Genomic DNA, 19,472 nt, shown 5'->3' with positions numbered 1-19,472 from the left:
TCCTACATGGACTTCAGGTAACCATCTAATTCCCAATTCTGTGCCTAAACTAGAATTACCTCTCACTTTGCACTTCCCATGGCACTCAGGCCTTCCCTGAGAGGTTTACACAGAAGAGACAAGTCCTTTGAGAGGTAGGCTGCAGTGGTGAGCAGAGGAAAAAGGCAGTCCCTAGAAGGACTTCTCTATCCCAAACCCTCCAAAGGAGGAATAGAAATAGACTAGAAATGCCATAAGGACTCTCACAGAGCACTGAAGGCCTGGCAGGAGCTGGAAAGCCTAAGTTTATGAGGGAGCTAATCAGAATGGTTATTTGATCTCTTTCCCACAGTGCTTGGGGGCCTAGGCGCAGTTGCAGTGAAAACAGCTGGCTTAGCTGTTAGAGACCTGAAAATGACGTCACAGAAAACAGAAAGGGGTAAGGGGCCTGTGCCTGGACAGGCAGGGAAGAATGGGACTGAGCTGATTCACTCAGAGGTCCCCAAGGCAGGATCCAAACAAGTCATTACTGTGAGCTCTGGGTCTCTCTCTCTCTACAGCAGGCAGCAGAGGCCATGGGGCGGAGGTCAAGGAGGTGGCCTTTGTGCTGAGCACAGAGGGAAACTGGTGATGAACTCTCAGCTAAACCAGAATAAGGCATTTTGGAAGGTGGCTAGAGAGGAGGCCCAAAGGAGATGCAGCAGGCAGGGAGGCGGGGAGGAGGGGCTTCAGGAACAGCTGAACTAATCTCGGGGCTTGGACATGGGGTGCAGTGGGCTTGAGCAAGCAGCTCAGGTAAAAGGAGAATATATTTAGAGAGTGCTGGAGACATACCAGAGGTTTATACCGGAATGATACAATGTTGATGACATAAACCAAGGAGAGCCTTAAGTATGGTTACAGGTACTGTTAAGGTAAAACGCAAAGCATTAATAAGGGATAAACCAGACAATTGTTCAATTTGGGGAATTAGAAAGGTTATATCTAAGTCAGGATTCTGTACATTTTGTAAGACATACTTTCATAGGTTTTGGTTTCCTTCATCAAATTTTCATAGCCTGAAAGTTTGACATAAGTACGAATTTATTGACATCAATTTCCTTAAGCTATTATTCCAACACAGAGAAGGTACTGAAGAGCTGTGATAATAAGACAATGATAATAAACCCACAAGATCTGAAGTTTGCAAGACCCACTCCCTCTGAGAGAGAGAGAGAGAAAAAATACGAATAAGTCTTCAAAAAGAATCTGGAGACTGCTTTCAATTATAGCAAGAAGGAACGACAGTTTGACAATTTAAGCATTTTATCCAGAAACATAGATCTATTCCATAGATACCAAATCGATTACCATATAATTGAGTTTGAAAATATACAAAATATTTGTTGTTCTTACATACTGAAATTAAAACCTAATTTTAAAAAGTGCACAGTAAAAACAGCATAAGGAAACCTACGATATCCATGATACATATATTGTTGTCCATTGTACTGTCAACATCAAATTCTGTATTTGCATTAATGGTTACAAATATACTTTAAATGTTTCAAGGCCATTTACAACACTGACTAGTTTACTAGGTCCAAAAGCAGCCCAGCTCCCTGAAGGTGGCCAGCACTGGGCACTGGACACTGGACAAGCGGTCTGGGTCCTGCAGCTCCACGCAAAAGTAGCAGCTTTGGAAAGAAGTCGCCAACCATCTATGTGTAAACTATCGGCTCTTGTTCTTTTTAGAATTTCCCTGTGCAAAGAAAAATATCAACAATAAGAACACAGACTTCTAGAAAAGTAACCCAGAGTTTACAGGCCAAGCTCTCTGGAAGGCCGTAGTTCACTGTGGAAAACTTTAGCTTCCAAGACAGAGTACAGCTGGTAACCCTGCATTGCTAACTTTTATTCAGTAATCAAAAAGCAGTTGATCACTTTTAACTCCCCCACTAGCTATCTCCACGACCCCTATCTGCCTGAGGGCTAAGAATCAGCAATAAAGAAAGAAAACAGAGCTATCTTGGATTTACCAAACCTCAAAAATTCATTTTGATCCAAAGACAAGGAAGTTTATGATTTCAGCCTAAACATGTTCTTAGCCTAAACATGTTTCCTTGTTGCTTAATAAATACCTTTTAAAGGTCTTAATAGATGCTAATTTTGAGTATGTGCCAACTAACGCCCCAGTGGAAATGATCATCTGAAAAAGGAAGCTCAGATACTGACTGAAAACTCAGGGGCAGATGTCTTACCTTATTCCCCATCTCCTCACATACGGCCATTTGGACTTTCCAGTTTAATGAACTTCTTTCTGGAGAAGCTCACTTTTTAGGAATACATTCTAACTAAATTCCTATACTTAACCATTACTTACAAATATATTTTTGTCATGTATGTGGGAAATGCCTGCAGAACACAAATATTTATAACAAGATGATAGCAAACAAAATGGTTCCAAGATGTTTACTTGGTATCCAATGGAGACCCTGTCAACTCAGCTGTAAGATGATTCTATAGCAACCTTAATTACTAATAAACGGCGGGTGGGGGTGGAGGGGCAAAATACAGCGATCACAGAATGATCAAAAAAAGGTTAACAAAATAAACTACAACGTGAGGAAGGATCTCAAGCTCAGCATTTCATTAAGGACGTATTTTAAGGACTAGATTAAAAAGTTCAGAGAGGACTTGAAAATTCCCTAACTGCTAAAGTAGCTGCAATACAGTTACCTTCGGGACAATGAACTTTGCTGTAGCCAACATTCATCCCTTTCAATTCAGAACAAATGTCTTCTGCACCCTGAAGTCTGCCACTTCTTTCCAAATGTTAGGAGCTAAAACAGGCTTTCTCCTAATACTCATACTAATGTATGTGCTTTCTACCATCAACCTGTGAGCTAGCTGTTGTCCTCCTGTAACACCAAGAAAGAGGCCAAAAGAGTTACAGGGAGGCATTACTTAAGGACCAACCCCCCCCCCCCAATCACCTCTGAGCTCGTTTCCTGAAGCAAAAGTAACTGGAGAACCACAATCAAACTCACACTGTCTGGTTACCATCATCACAAGATGTCCCAGAAAAGTATCACAGACATTCTCTTGCTTTCTCCAAAGCGGCCAGGGGCCAATCAGTATCATGAGGCTACACCGAGAAATGGTATTATATAATGCAGATGCCAATGCACTAACAGGATATATTTCCCAAGGAGACACCAACTGAGCAGAATGCTGCCCTCACCACCACTAGCTGATGTTAAATAAAGCTATAGTTTGTTCATTTCTATTTCCTCCCCAGTGCTAGCAGCACATAGAAGGAATGGCTGCTAGGTCAGTAAGAGGCAGCAGCAGATTTCAAAGAGCACAGGTTAGAGACAGTAAATCCCACCTGGCAGTGGTACAGTATTGTCTGAGTTACAAAACATGCTAAGTATCTGAGAGGCTTCCTAAAGCCTGTCTTTCATGGTAAAAGAATATATACATTATGTGACAACAATAGAGACATGATATGCAGATATACACTTTAATATAAGGACAGTACTAATATCTGTTGATCTCAAGACTGGACAAGCAGTGGCTTTATGGAAATGAAAGCAAAAGAAAATTTTGCAAAAGGACAAGACATTCCTAGCTTTATGGATGTGTATGAAAATAAATCTGCTAAAGAAGGTCACTCTTCAACAGCACCATTTCAGTTTCATGGGTGGCTCAGTCGGTTAAACTTCTGACTTTGGCTCAGGTCATAATCTCACAATTCACAGGTTCAAGCCTGTATCGGGCTCTCTGCTGTCAGCTCAGAGCCCACTTCAGATCCTCTGTCCTTCTCTCTCTGCCCTGCGCTCTCTCTCTTTCTCTCTCTCTGTCCCGCCCCCATGCACGTGCTCTCTCTCTCTCTCAAAATAATAAACACTAAAAAAAAAAAAAAAAAAGAACAATTAATATCATAACCTGCCTAAAGAGTCCCCCTAAATGATAAAACAGTAGAAGAATACCAAAAATGCCCAAAATCAAAGGACACAGTATTATTAAAGGCCTTAGAGGCCTTAGAGGTCAGACCTCCTCTCAACTTATAATTCAGTCAAAGAAACTGAATTTTACTTTTGGATAACAGGACAAATTGTGTGAAGAATAATTATTTAAAAATACTTTAAATCTCTTAACCTTTGCTCCTGAAATGCATAGCAATGAAATACTTCATATTACATATGAAATACTGTATGTGAGAGACCTCCTCCTTCCCCTTCCCTACCTTACTGGACATCTTCAGTGTGTCAATCTCTTCTCTCTGTTTAGATAATGTCTCGTTCATGCTGCACAGGTGGTCACTCATCATACTTAACTGATCCTCATAACTCCTCTTGGTAGTTGTCAGCTCATCCTAAATGGCAAAGGAACAGAGGGAAAAAAGACAAATCAAACCCCCCCCAGTCACCCACCTCAAAGCTTTTTTAATTTATGAAAGAAATTTGAAAAAAGCAGCCTATCAAGATGACCTATCTGATCAATTAACATAAAGGACAAGCCATAGGCCTTAACAAAATTAAAACAAATGGGGGGAAAAGTTTTTCTTCTTTTCAGCCTTCAAAATAGGTTTTGAATTTCTTTCCTTCTACCTCAGGTATAAAATTGTGACAAAGAACAAGAGGGCTACATTGTCTTTCCAACTCTCCTCAGGTTTTCCCCAAGCCTCAAGGCCCTCAGCCCTCAGGGCAGGACCCTCCTTGGAGGAAGCACCTTTGTCTTCCCATCTCTCTGCTTGCTCCAGCCCCTTAAAATATCTAATCCTGTGCTCCTAGCTAATCTGATTAACTAATCTGAAATTAGGAGGGGGCAGGTGTTGCTGTGCTAATGTGTTTTTTCTCTACCTATATCACGTTTATATTTAACAGAGGCTTTCTGGAAACAAGGCTTTTAAAACAGACCAGTGAGGAAGGAGGAATATTCTGCAGCCCCACCTTTCAGTTCAGGTCAGTTTTATGAAATGGTAAAGAGAAGAATCAGAGTCATGTGAACAGAGCAAGTGTACAGCCCGTCACAACGGAGATTAGCACGGGGAATGGGGAGGGAGGACTGGGGGTACATAAGTATCATTTAAGGAAATGCTGACTATAAAGCTATTCAAAAGAAAATCAAGTCAGAGAAAGAAGCAATACACAACTTTCTGCCTGACATAAGTTACTTTAAAATGAGTTAGAACTAAAGTGGTTAGAAAAATGCAGGTCTACAGGTCAAATGCTACTACTTTTGAAAGGAAACGCTGACTTTGCTGCCCAAGAACTTTCAGTGTAAAACCGTATTAACATTGTGTAGGTAACACTTCTGAACTCACCTGAAGTCTGCTGATGTTCTGACCAGCTACTTTCATCTCTTCCGTCAGTGCCTCTTTAGACTTTTCGGCCAAGGCCAGTCTCTTAGAGAGTGCTCGGCACTGTTAAATTAGAAAACATCCCATTATCTCAGGGGGCATTTCCCCCAAACCAAATTCACTTTAGGCCTGTACCACACACTGAAGGACACAGAAAGATGTGGTCCCTCTCACCACTTTAATAAGCAAAAACATCTACTAACCCAAGCTCACCAAGGTTTTCCTAGCTCTAGCCTGACAACCAGTGGTTACAAAAACTTAAGAAGTTGGGGTTTTTTTGTTGTTTAAGAATTTATTTATTTTTAAATGTTTATTTATTTATTTAGGGGAAGAGAGAGAGAGGGTGCATGCGTGCATATGAGCAGGGGAGGGGCACACAGAGAAGGAGAGAGAAAATCCCAAGCAGGCTCCATGCTATCAGCACAGAGCCAGACAGGAGGGGAGTAGGGGTGCTTGATCTCATCACCCATGAGATCATGACCTGAGCTGAAATCAAGAGTCAGACACTTAACCAACGGAGTCACCCAGGTACCCCTAAAACTTTATTTTTAAGTAATCTCTATACCCAATATGGGGCTTGAACTCACAACCCCAAGATCAAGAGTCCCATGCTCTAGTAACTGAGCCAGCCAGGCGCCCCTTAAGAAGTTTTTTACATTTACCCAGGATTCATTTATACTCAAACTGGATGAGAACAGAAGTGGTTATTTCAAAAGTTATCAATGATTAGTCAGTCAGAGAAAGATAAAAATCATATGACTTCACTCATATGAGGACTTTAAGAGACAAAAGAGATCAACATAAGGGAAGGGAAACAAAAATAATATAAAAACAGGGAGGGGGACAAAACAGAAGAGACTCATAAATATGGAGAACAAACTGAGGGTTACTGAAGGGGTTGTGGGAGGGGGGATGGGCTAAATGGGTAAGGGGCACTAAGGAATCTACTCCTGAAATCATTGTTGCATTATATGCTAACTAATTTGAGTGTAAATTTTAAAAAATTAAAAATAAAATTAAAAATAAATAAATATGTTAAAAAAAAAGTTATCAATGGCATCTGACTTTGCAATATGAATCCTAAGGCAATTTTCTCGTGTTTTAAGTCCTCTGTTATAGAGACCACATTACAGGAACAATAAATAAAAGCTTTACAGTCCCAGGCTACAGATTAGGCTCAATCTACAGGGAATATGAAATCAGTGTAGGAATCTGAAGATCCCAGCTGCTTTCTCTGGGGTTCTACCAAAGCTGGGCTATCCAGAGACAGAGCTCATCAAGAAGAAAAAAGAAAAATTCTGTTTCTCACTATTGTTTAAAGACAGTGTGCCATCACTAAACTTTCTGATAAGGCCGTGAGACTGACAAGGAGGATCTGTTGAGACACATCTGAATCTGTGTCGACATCACTCAGACTAACCATTCCAGTAAAGTCATACGGAGTGCTCACCACTTCCTGTTTACAGACGAGGAAAAACTAGGACAATGTAAAAATTGTTGTTATCACATTGTGCTGAAAACATTTCCCAAGATAAGCAAATCTCTTGGAAATGAAACAGCCAACACTCCCCAGCTACTCATTTCATTCTTCACAAGAGAATTCCACCAAATCAACCACCATTTATTAACCAAACATCTACTATGTGCTCGGCACCAAACCTGAAAAAGAGGGAGAGATTTGCAAGGCACGGGTCCTCAGAAAGACGAAAATCCAGTCTGGGACACTAACTCCAAAGGCAGTTAGGGATCCAAACAAGGACACGGTTGCATGGCCTCAGAAGCTCGGCACCACAGCAGCACCAGCGTAGGTCAGCCAGTTCACTGTGCTCCCCATTTTCTACAGCCCAACAAGCAGTCACTCTTATTAACTGATCAAAGAGGTGTGGAATGGTGGTTTGTGAACAGCATGGACCTAGGCACATCATTTCTTCCAGCAAGAAAAAAAGAAGCAAAGTCCCTCTCCACATCTAGCAACTGGCTTCCTATCAACCCCTCTATCTCCGTAGTACAGCAGAAAATCACAAAGTCAGGTCCCAGTACTGGGTGTTGTCTTTTCTTTCCCAATTTAACAATTTATTTATTTTTTTAAGTAGGCTTCACACCCAGAGTGGAGCCCAGTGTGGGGCTTGAAGACCCTGAGATCCAGACCTGAGCTGGGAGCAATGGTCGGACGCTTACCCGACTGAACCACCCGGGCGCCCCTCAGTTTCTTTAACAACTTAAAGCATTATAATTCTCTGTCTGACATCTAAAACTGACCTTTAGTGTACAGTTTTAAGTGAGAGGCCTTACAGGTATTCTTATAGGTTGAGCACATCCATTCTATCGCTATACTTTCTTGCTTCATTCTCTCCCTTCTAATTAATGAACTGGTGTAGGATGTTATTGAGTATCTTGCATAGGGTTTTTCTTTTTTTTTTTTAATTTTTTTTTCAACGTTTATTTATTTTTGGGACAGAGAGAGACAGAGCATGAACGGGGGAGGGGCAGAGAGAGAGGGAGACACAGAATCAGAAACAGGCTCCAGGCCCTGAGCCATCAGCCCAGAGCCTGACGTGGGGCTCGAACTCACGGACCGCGAGATCGTGACCTGGCTGAAGTCGGACGCTTAACCGACTGCGCCACCCAGGCGCCCCTTGCATAGGGTTTTTCTAATTCTCCTAAGAAAATGAGTTATTTGGTTAGGGAAGAAGAAAATGTAACAAAAAGATTATATATCAAAGGTTAAAAAAGGTCACATTTTATCATTTATAGGATTTTATCACTTATTCATTTTATCATTTATAGGAACTCGTTTCTACAACTTGTCACTTAGGAAAAAAAGAACCAGTCATATTTTTTAAATTTCTTTGCATAAAATTCCTTGACTTGTGAACGTCTACCTGCCTATAATTCTCTAAAACAAGTAATCTCTAGCAATAATCCCCAAACATATGTTATGTGACCATAGGAAAGGTGAGTGATAAGTCTCTCAACTCTCTTTCGGTAATTTGGAAATGACAATCAGTCCCTATTTACTGAAATGAGGATGTGGGGTTGGATGCAGCCTGACCAATATGAACTCCAACCAACTTCACACGGATGCATAGACACGAACTTCTCTCTTCGAATGAATAGCAGGAGACCAGGACAGTGACCTAATTGCTGACAGGGTGAGGAAAAAGCCCCCAAATCTAATTAAGTCTCCACTCACCTCGGCGTAAAAATGCACTGACTTGCTGTCAGCCAGCTGCAGTTGAGATGTCAGCTCCACTATCCTTGCCATGTAGTGATTTTTAATTAAGTCTTCACGAGACTCCACATCTGGAACCTGAACAGAGCACACATAACTAACTAAATAAATGCCAGTGAGATGAAGCAGTTCCAGAAAAGATTACCATCACTCCAAAAGAAAAAAGAAAAGGACAACATTTTGTACACTTTCATTTTAAATCGGATAGGGAGTCATAGTTTTCCTACCCCTCAAAGAAACTTCAGACAAGCCAGGTAAATGTGTATTCTAAATACCTCTTATTCTGCATTCCTGCCTATCTCACAATAAGGTCGTGGCTTCAAAAGAACAGAGCATAAGTGAAGTACTGGGAGGCCCACTACCTCTGGAGTCATGTCCCTCCATCCAGCCTTGAGAAGCCACAGACCAGTCTGACACCTACATCCTCTCCAACCGGAAGAAGGCAGGGGAAAGGGAGCATTGTTGGAACCCCTAAAATCTGAACATTCTTTTTTCCCCTCAAATTATCTTAAGACAGCTCTAATGTTCTTAAACACACTAACCAATGAAACCATTTCTATTCTGAACAGTTTATGGGCCTTGTCCCACACCAGTATTTCCTCTAGTTACTCTAGCAATGGTATGTTATTGAGTTTTAAGTTTAAAAACACAGAGAAATTTCAAGATTACCTAAAGTAAAAGGCCAATAGGGAAATCGAATTTACCAACCTACTTGAACTATATTTACCAGCTTGCCATACTAAGTAGAAAGCTGAATAACTTCAGTGTTCCTTGAATGGTTATTTATAAAGTTAACACTTTACAATATTTCAAAACTCAAAAGCCAAATTTGGGTTCACTCCCTTGAGGGCTGGAAAGAACTGGCAAGCACACTACACTGTTGGTCAAGAAAAGCCCTCTCCCCAGCCTGCCCACTAGGAGGGCTAACACCTCCAGCCTCCTTCAGGATGCCAGCGAACTGATGGCCAAGCTCGCACCACACCTTGTCAAACTGCCAAGCCAAGTCGTTCAACGAGACAATTACAAAAACAGGCTGCAATTTGTTGGTGACAGTTAAAATAGAACCAGAAAGAAAAGCAACATGGATCCGTGGATGGAGGAGAAAAACACTGGCTCCACAATTTCTAGAATGGTCAGAAAACAATTAGAGAAAGCTGACTTTTGCTGGACTTTGTGAACAAACATACAGTCAAATATTTACTAACAAACATGACGCTAAGCACACATTACCTCATTGTCAGATGTCCTGGTTAAAATCCCAATCTAGAATATAAAGGGAAAAAATCCTTAGAACAGATTGTTTTCACTTCAAATACAATGATTGAAACAGTTGTAATATTTTCGCTTCTCAGTTCACACTGTTTTTAAGTGCTCTGGGAGTGCAGTCCTAGATCATCACCCTGTAAGGTCTTTTACTACAAGGAAGCTGTACCTACAGAGAGCTAACTGTGTTCACTATTTCCATCATGAGGCAGTACTGGATAATGATCATCACTATTTCCTCTATCAAAATGCTGTAGTCATTTTCACTGAAACCCAACAAATTGCCTGGGAAGAGAGACAGGGAGAAGAGCTTTGACTCATCATTTCTGGGCCTATTTCCAAAACAGTAGCCGAGGAGGGGTAAAGACAGTTTTATGGTGACCATAATAACTAAACATTCCAAACAGAAAATACAAGTAACAAACATTCTGCTGAAAGTTCAAAAGGAGAAAGAAGAAATACACTTTTGATACAATGTTATGACATTAATAAATACTAATTTGAGGTTTAAATTAATGAAAAAGAAAATGTAATTTCAGACACATTAAAGTACTGCCAGGTTGCTTTTGTGGATTAAGATTTCAAAAGCAGATAGTCATGAATACTGATTTCAGGTTATTGTTCAAAGTGGAAATGCATGTGCTTGGGCACAATAACTTAAGGAAACTTGGAAACTCAGTTTCAGTGGATTCTGATACCCACAGATCACACCAATAAACAGTTTTCACAGATTCTAAATAATTTCCTCCAGAGTATTACTCTGAACAGTGAACAGAGTATCAACAGAGTGTATGCTAATGAATGTCATGCCCACCTAGCTGTAAAAGAATCTTTTATACTACTTTTTTTTTTAATAGAACCATAATTTTCTACTCACTGAGGCAGGAGTAGCAATTAGTCTTTCTCTTTTAGTTAAAAGCTGTTTATGGTAACATGCCAATCATTTAATTTTATATATTCAAATATGACTACATTTGGCAAGAGAAACTACGAGCATGCATCTATATTCTGCCTCCCCACCCTTATCCAGTGACTCCCTGGTTACGGTTTGAGAATGTATTATAGCACACAGACCCGCAGAGGAATGGTAGTAGATAAATGGAAGGAAAAAAAATCAACATACATAATTTCAACATGTTCTCATATGATGCTAATGAGCGTAAACTGATATGGCCCTTTTAGAAAATAATTTGGCAATAAAGGTCAAGAAACTTGAAAACATTCATGTCTTTTGACCTAATAGTCCTAACCCTGAGACTGTATCCTGAAGACATCATCTGAGATGCAGAAAGAACCTTATGCACAAAAGGAGATGCTATTTAAAATAGCATAAATTATAACCAGTGTCCAATCATAGGTTAACTAAGATATATTCTATATAGAATACTATGCAATCAACAACTAAGTTTATACAGAGTTCTAATAATAGGATAAATATTTATGTGTTCACATTACCTTAAAAGATTTGAAATGATATGTAGCACAGTATCAACCAGGCATGAAATTTTGCAGGAAAAATGTTAACAGTAGTTGCTTGAGTATTCAAGAGAATGTCAACTTTTTTCTTCTTTAATTTTCTGTAGTTTTAAATTATCTACAATGTACATGTATTCTCTTTATACATAAAATATATATACTTAAAATTCTATGAATGCTCTTTAATTCCAGCAAGAAGCAGAAATTTGTATTATTCTGTGCCTTTTCTTTCTTGAGGTTACTGACATCTTTGATTACAATGAACTGATAGGTGGCTGAATGCTCAAATTACCCTATTAGGTATTTTAGTGACAAATAATATGCATTCAACTACCAAACTGCCACAGAGTTAGAAATAGTAAGTTTCTTTCTGATGTAACTTTTTCAGCCCCAAGGTGCTTAAACCAAAGTAATCTTCTGAGGACTTGTAAGATGAGCTTCCTTAGCCAATCAATTAACTTTAAAATGGGCACAGACTTGCTCCTTACACCCAAAAGGAACATGACAGAAAGGACACACAGAGCTGCATGCTTAGTCAGTGAAGTTCACTAGGGGTAGGTGGGGAAAGATAAGGGGATAAAAAGAAAGGCTGAAAAGGAGAAATGTCAAGGAAGGCAAAACACCATCACTCTTATATCTCTGTGGTCTCCAGGCTGGTTTTGGCAAGAATCGCCACGCACAGGAGGAAGGAGAGTTATGTGCTGAGACCCTGTCCCTGGCCTGCAATACTCTCCTCATGCCTTGGACTCCTATTCACTTCTGAACCCCATCCATATTACCTCTTCTGCGGCATCCTCCCTGCGCCCTCCAGCAGCTTTCTCTGTGATCCCACAGCACTCCACAAATGTCTATCCATGATTGTATTCCATTAGAGTGAAAGCCACAAAAACTGACTGTGAAAAATGAAAGGAGGCCAGTAACATCTTGGTTCTCTAATCATGACCATCAGAGACAACACCCACAACTAGGGTGCATGGAAAATGTGGCACCTCAAGTGTACCTAAAATCATGGGCAGAATTGTGAATTCAAGAAAGTCAAGGAGAAGGAAAGAGGAGTTGAAAGGCAAAAGTATGTGAGTATTGAGATGATGGGGGTAATGGATACACAGATATCAAAAGAAATAGCTTGAACAAAGAGAGGGAAGCAAAAATGCCAAGAACATTATCAGGGAAGAGCTCAATTTGGCTTTGTATGAGGAAATGTAGAAGAAAGGGCTAGACAGGTAGTCTGGAAAAGGTATCCACACACCTTGAACAAATGAGTGGATTATATTCTATAGATAACAGAGCTACCAGAAGTCTAAAGCGAGAGAGTGCATAATCAGTAATATACTCTAGGAAAATTATTCTGATAACACCTTATAAGGTGGGTGGGAGGAAAGAGACCCTTGCGAGATGCAGACAGAAATCTGCAAACAAAAGAAATCAAGGCCATGTACAGAGATGCTAACTGGACAGACTACTTAAAATAACACTGACTTCCAATCTCAAGCACAAATAAAGTCATCATCACTCATGCCCCAAGAGTGCTCAGTACTAAACGTTTCCCACATCCCTGGGAAGTCCTTCTCACTTACATATGGAAGAATCAAATAAAAAGACAGTCCTCAATTTTCAGCAACTGACATTAATGACTCAAACACACCAGTGTTGCCAACTCCCAGCACTTCAGAAAGGCAAGCAGTAAACAGACGAATTGATGTCAGCTGATCTATTTTCTGACACCAATCAGATCACAAGGCCATGGTCCCAGATACCTTGGGTTCCATCCTAGTTCCATCACTTACCAAGTGTATGACTTCAGCTGAGTTTTTTCACCTCTCTGCCCCCCAGTGTCATTTACAAAACAGAGACATGATAGTATGTACAATCTCATAGGATCTGTATGAGGACTGACTGAGGTAACATACTAAAAGTCCTCAGCACTGTGGCCAGTGATCACTACAATCACTACAATCAGCACTCTTCCCGGTCTAGTCTGGTCCAACAGTTACTCCCTCCACCACCAACTCTACTGCTTAGTGCAAGTGTGAGACGAGCAAAGGAACAGGTATAGGAAAGAAGAAAGAGACAGGAGAGAAACAAGAAATCAGACCAAGAGGGAGAACCGTGTGACCGGATCAATGAGACAGACTCTGAAGGGAAATCCAAAGATGAGTAGGGGGAGGTGCTTTCCCAGGTGGTCCCTGAACAGATGTCAACATTCAGCTATGTGTGTTGAATGTACCCTCTAGGCAGTCAGCTTCTCCTAGCCAGAGGCAATGTGCAGGACTCATGTCTGGATTCAGACCTGTGATCAGAGGGTCACTCTACAGGATCATCCTGTGAGCATGGTGTCCACGCAAGTCACAACTCTGAGAAGTGTGGTTTTATGTGTTTTTGCTTTTCTAAAAATTTTAATCCTTTTTTGCTCCCCATATTTTATTATGAAAATTTTCAAACACACAGGAAGTTGGGGATAAAAAGTTTAAGAAATGTCTGTATATCCACCATCTACATTTAATAATTAACATGTTGCTACATTTGTTTTATTTATCTGTGTGTGTGTGTGTATACAGATATATACATGTATATATACGTATACATATATACATATATGTATTTTTTTTTTCTGAACAATCTGAAAGTAAATTGCATATACTAGGATACCTAGGTACTTTGGTGTTTATCTCCAAAAATTAAGATATTCTCCTAAATAATCATAATACCAGTATCACATCTAGGAAAAATAATAATAAACTGAGTTTCTGACACTGTTAAAATGAAATGGAGCCTATATACATCTTGAAAATAAAAGCTGGTTTGTATGCTTTACTATCAGGGATGCCCTGAATCAGATGTGAGGTAAATCTAAGAAGGACCATGCCTTGCTCATCCATTGCATCAGTGAGCTACAGGAAGGGTAAAATCAAGTGCTTAGGACAGGTCTCACGAAAGCACCATGGCTCACCTCAGCATCTTCAAGAAAGGCTTGTAAAAATGTACTTAATAAGCCATATTTCTAATTATAAGGGTTTTATCCCCCTCTGATTTCTCCTTTCCTAGATTTTCTAACTTTTTCTTACAGTGGGCAGAATATTATAATTAGAAAATTTTTCTTGACATAACTTTGAAGTTACCTGAAGTAATTAATAGCTCCAATATAGACAGATGTTTCTTCACCTTCTGAATCACTGCAGTTAAATATAAGGCAAGAAATATAAGGTTGTAAGATAACTTGGCAGTATACTGCCTCATGGAATATAACTAACCTGATGAGCTTCTGTATTACATATATGTTGTAAAGCTTTATACTGTCTAAGAACCATAAATTGGTTTAAAATGGTATTTGTAGGGTGCCTGGGTGGCTCAGTCAGTTAAGCGTCTGACTTCGCTCAGGTCACGATTTCACGGTTTGTGAGTTTGAGCCCCGCACAGGGCCCTGCACTGACAGCTCAGAGCCTGGAGCCTGTTTCGCATTCTGTGTCTCCCTCTCTCTCTCTCTCCCTCTCTCTCTCTCTCTCTCTCTCTCTCTCGTAAATAAATAAACATTTAAAAAAAATTTTTAATGGTATTTGGGGTCATTTCTATGGAAAGTTAGACATTCAAGCCCTTGGTCAGAAACATAACCTATAGAAAAACAGAGTCACCTTAAATTTGACTTACTTAATCTTTTCCAGGAATACAGCCTTTACCATGGGGAAGTGTCATGGAAAATCAAAGGAAATTTAATGAAATAGCTTTTTCAAGGAGCCATCCTGACTACCCCTTGCTTTTTCTAGAACACATGGATAATACCTGTTTTACACTGACATGTAATTTAGATGGTTAACAGCAAACACTAGGTTAAGGCCTTACCAATTATCGTTAAAGAAGAAGAAGGAGGGGGAGGGGGAGGGGGAGGGGGGGGAGGAGGAGTGGAGGAGGAGGAGGAGACACTTACCAGACTGGTGCTGTGAATAGGCTCCAGCACAGCCTTGGTTGAGGCTTCTTCCTGGCCCCCTGCATTCACCCCAGTGGGATTTTCCTGGGCTGGCCCAACCCCCTGCCCGATGCTTGTACTCTTCAGCTTATCTGCAATTCGCTGGTTTTCTTTCTCCAGCTTGATTTTGGCTAACTGTGCTTCCAACATCCAATGCTCTTTTTCCTGCTCCAGTTTAGAAATCTTTTCCAGACTCTGCTGAACCTTGAAAAGCAATAGAGTTCTGCACCTTAGAGGATGATGCAGACAAAACTTAGTGGCTAAAGACAGGCTTCACAGCACATCAACCCAAACTGCCTCCCAGAAATAAAATTTAAAAAGCCTGAACGTTACACAGAGAAAAGGAAATATTGTTAAACAAGATTCACAAAGCACAACCAGAAACTGAAAAATTGGATGACAGTAAAATTAAAAATCTTTACTCATCGAAAGATATCATCAGGGCACCTGGGTGGCTCAGTTGGTTGGGTGGCCGACTACAGATCAGGTCATGATCTTGTGGTCTGTGAGTTCGAGCCCCGCGTCGGGCTCTGTCCTGAGCGCTCAGAGCTTGGAGTCTGCTTCTAGTTCTGTCTCCCTCTCTCTCTCTCTCTCTGCCCCTCCCCTGCTTGCTCTCAGTCTCTCTCTCTCTCTCTCAAAAATAATAAACAATAAAAAAAATTTAAAAAAAAAGAAAGATATCATTAAGAGAGTGAAAAGGAAAGTCACAAAATGGAAGACACCCGCAAAGCATGTATCCAACAGAAGACTAAACATGTAGAATATATAAAGAACTTCTACAAATTAGTAAGAAAAAGACAACCCAATAGAAAAATAGGGGGGGGGAAAGACTTGAATAGGCACTGAACAAGACTAAAAACATAAAAAAGAAGGTATTCAATGTCACTATTATCAAAGCAAAGCAATTTGAAACCACCCAAATGACTAAAATTAAAGGACAGAAAATACAGGGGCACCTGGGTGGCTCAATCGGTTAAGTGTCCGACTTCGGCTCAGGTCAATCCCGCGGTTCACGAGTTCAAGCACTGTTGTCAGACTCTGTGCTGACAGCTCAGAGCCTGGAGCCTGCTTCGGATTCTGTGTCTCCCTCTCTCTCTGCCCCTCCCCTGCTCATACTCTGTCTCTCTCTCTTTCAAAAATAAACAAAACATTTAAAAATTTTTTAAAAAAAGAAGAAAACACAAAGGTGGGCATGTTTGTGGAGCAACTGGAACTACCAGATAGTGCTAGCAGGACTGGAATTTGGGACAAACACTTTGAAAAACTGTTTGGCTGGATCTTTAAAGCTGAAGACATCATATCCTATATGACCCAACAATTCTATTTCTATGTATGTAACCCGATGCACATTTACCAGAAGACATATGTAAGGATGTTCACAATAGCACTATGATAGCCAAACACCTGAAACTACCCAAATATTCATAGGCAATAAAAAAGAATAATGCATATTCACCCAGTAGAATACTAAACAACAATGAAAATGGACAGATTACAATTACACATAACACGGATGAATATTACAAATATAACGTTGAATGAGAGAAGGCAGACCTGAAAGAATATATATGATATAATCTCAATGAATGAAAAGTTTCATTTACTGAACTTTTCACTAATCTATTGTGTTAGAACACAAGATGATGGTTTTCTTTGGGGGCAAGGAGGAAGGTGAGAAAGGGGCCTGAGGAAGGCTGCTGAACTCCTAGTATTTTTTTTCTTAAAGGAATACTTTACATACAGAAGTGTTCTTTTTAAAAATTTTTACTGAGATGCTAGTTACATCAGTATGTTTGCTTGTGAAAATTCACTGGGATACACAGTTGGCCCTTGAACAACATGGGTTTGAACTACATGGATCCACTTATATGTGGATTTTTTTCAATAAATACGTACAATATTGTAAAAGTATTTTCTCTTCCTTATGATTTTAATAACATCTTTTCTCTAGCTTACTTTATTGTAAGAAAACAGTATATGATACATAAAATACACAAAATATGTGTACATCGGATATTTATGTTATCAGTAAGGCTTCCAGTCAACAACAGGTAATTAGCAATTAAGTTTTGGGGGAGTCAAAAGTTTACACGAATTTTCAACTGTGCAAGGGGATCAATGCCCCAGCCCTCTTGCTGTTCAAGGATTAACTATACATTAATAATTTGTATATTTTTTAAAAATTATGTTATACTCCATTCAATAAGAAGTCTAAATATATTAATTCTCAGGGCAAATGAAAGCTTGAGAATTACATGAAAATAAAAACAATCTTACAGTGAATTCCAAATGCTTTACCGGCTATCATGGTTGAGCGATTACCATGCAGCAGACACTGTTCATGGTACTTTCCTGCCAGGATCCCATTGAAGTCTCACAGTCCTTCAATTCTCATTTCCCAAAGAGGAGAACTAAAGCTCCCAGCAGCTGAACCACCTGCTAAGCTAGCAAATGGCAGAGCCAGGATTTGGATTCCATGTGTCTGGCTGTCTGGCTCACAAGTCTGATTCTTTTCACTATATTACACTGCCTCCCATTGGCTCAGTTAATCCTTACAAGGCCCTGGAAGGCAGATCTTAGACTCACTCTTTTCAGAGAGACAGGAAGTCACACCCAGAGTGCTTATCAGACTAGCCTACAGCTGGTCAATGGGGGAGGGGGGGGCAGTGCTGCAATAGCTCTGAAACCAGACAGTTCTCCCACTTACTAGCTACCTTGGGTAAAAGCTGCTTAATTTCTTTAAGCCTTACTTTCCTTACATAAAGTAAAAAGAAAATTGAAATTGAAAATCAACTTCTAAAGTATTCAACATTTTATTTTTGTCCCAAGAATTTTGTTTTTTAGGAATGACTCTCTGGATTAAATGTTTACTTCCAACATCCTAGCTCATTTAATGTCAAAAAGACAAAAGGACAGCAGACAAAAGGATGTGTCAGGTGAATCTATTTGCACTCTCTTTAAAATAAGTATTTCCAAAACTTAACGCAAGCCTGCTGTTGAAGTATGTCTCTGACAAAAGCTAAACCAGTGTCAGTATGTACCAACTTCCCTCCCACCTCCACCTAGCCCCCCAAATTCAATTGACCAACTAACTGAATATTGGAAATTTTTTGTTCCTGATCATTTAAGAAATAAATAACTCATGGAGTCTCAAGCTCCTCCCCGTTTATTGCCTTATTAGTTCAGACTTTTAAATCTAGTGCCTAGAGAAAGAAAGAATCACCATGGCCAAAGTGTGTTGATATCACCTGAGTGGCAACTATAACACCAACTGAATCAAGATGACTTATTTAGAGTATCAACAGGGGCGCCTGGGTGGCTCAGTGCTGACAGCTCAGAGCCTGAAGTCTGCTTCGGATTTTGTGTCTCCCTCTCTCTCCGCCCCTCCCCTGCTCCTGCTCTCTGTCTCAAAAATAAATAAAAACATTAAAAAAAATAAAATAAAAATAGAGTATCAACAAATGTTCTTCAATGAATTATGCTTATGGTGCGTTTTAGCACATGTTAAACAATTAATTTTAATGTTCACTTATAAAGTCTTTCATATTGTTCTGTGTTAAAAGCCTTCTCCAGGGGATTTAACATTTATGCTCCTTTAACAAGTAGCATGAGGCACCATACCTGTTGTGCAAGGCCTTCTCGACTTTCAGTAGAGCTGAGAAGGACCCGGCGGTTTGCCAGAGCTTCTTCGTAAGGCACAGACTCCAAGAGGGGCTATGGAAAAGGCAGCAGAAGAATTAAAGGAAAAGATCATATCATTCCTGAATCCTATGTACACAGAAAGAATGTTAAATGGGGTTCAACAATAAATTCAGACATATGCCAACATTCACTATTTCCTTTTAATGATGTCACAGGGACCTTTTTTAAAGAAAAATAACGAAGAGGGACTTGTCATTCCAGTTATAATCTACACTAACTAAAAGCATATGGACCTATACCAAATACCATATGATTTCACTTCTATGTGAAATCTACAAAACAAATTAAAGAAAAAAAAAAAAAAAACAACAGAAACAGACTCAGATACAGAGATCAATCAGGTGGTTGCCAGATTGGGGAGGGGTGGGGGGTGAGAGCATGGGCAAAATAGAGAAAGGGGATTAAAAGATGCAAACTTCCAGTTATAAAATAAATAAGATACAGCACAGGATGCACAGCATAGGAATATAAATAGTAAGTAACAACTTTGTATGGTGACAGATGGTAGCTAC

At 39.9% G+C, this 19,472-nt stretch overlaps 1 protein-coding gene across 2 annotated transcripts in view; it reads right to left on the bottom strand.

Annotated features, from left to right (window-relative positions):
- Positions 1–1,044: 1,044 nt before the first annotated feature.
- PPP1R21 (protein phosphatase 1 regulatory subunit 21) overlaps positions 1,045–19,472 on the bottom strand; it is a 63,652-nt gene continuing 45,224 nt past the window's right edge. For both annotated transcript variants that reach the window (XM_019827155.3, XM_003983971.6), the window contains 7 exons: positions 18,880–18,972; positions 15,220–15,462; positions 9,789–9,821; positions 8,520–8,636; positions 5,291–5,389; positions 4,211–4,339; positions 1,045–1,720 (listed from right to left, as the gene is read on the bottom strand). In XM_019827155.3, the coding sequence (XP_019682714.1) occupies positions 1,691–1,720; positions 4,211–4,339; positions 5,291–5,389; positions 8,520–8,636; positions 9,789–9,821; positions 15,220–15,462; positions 18,880–18,972 (744 nt within the window). In that variant the 3' untranslated portion in view covers positions 1,045–1,690. The remainder of the gene's footprint in view (positions 1,721–4,210; positions 4,340–5,290; positions 5,390–8,519; positions 8,637–9,788; positions 9,822–15,219; positions 15,463–18,879; positions 18,973–19,472) is intronic.

Source organism: Felis catus, chromosome A3, assembly GCF_018350175.1.
Source record: "Felis catus isolate Fca126 chromosome A3, F.catus_Fca126_mat1.0, whole genome shotgun sequence".
Classification (NCBI taxonomy): domain Eukaryota; kingdom Metazoa; phylum Chordata; class Mammalia; order Carnivora; family Felidae; genus Felis; species Felis catus.
The sequence above is the reverse complement of the archived record's forward strand: the minus strand, read 5'-3'. Positions and strand labels throughout refer to the sequence as shown.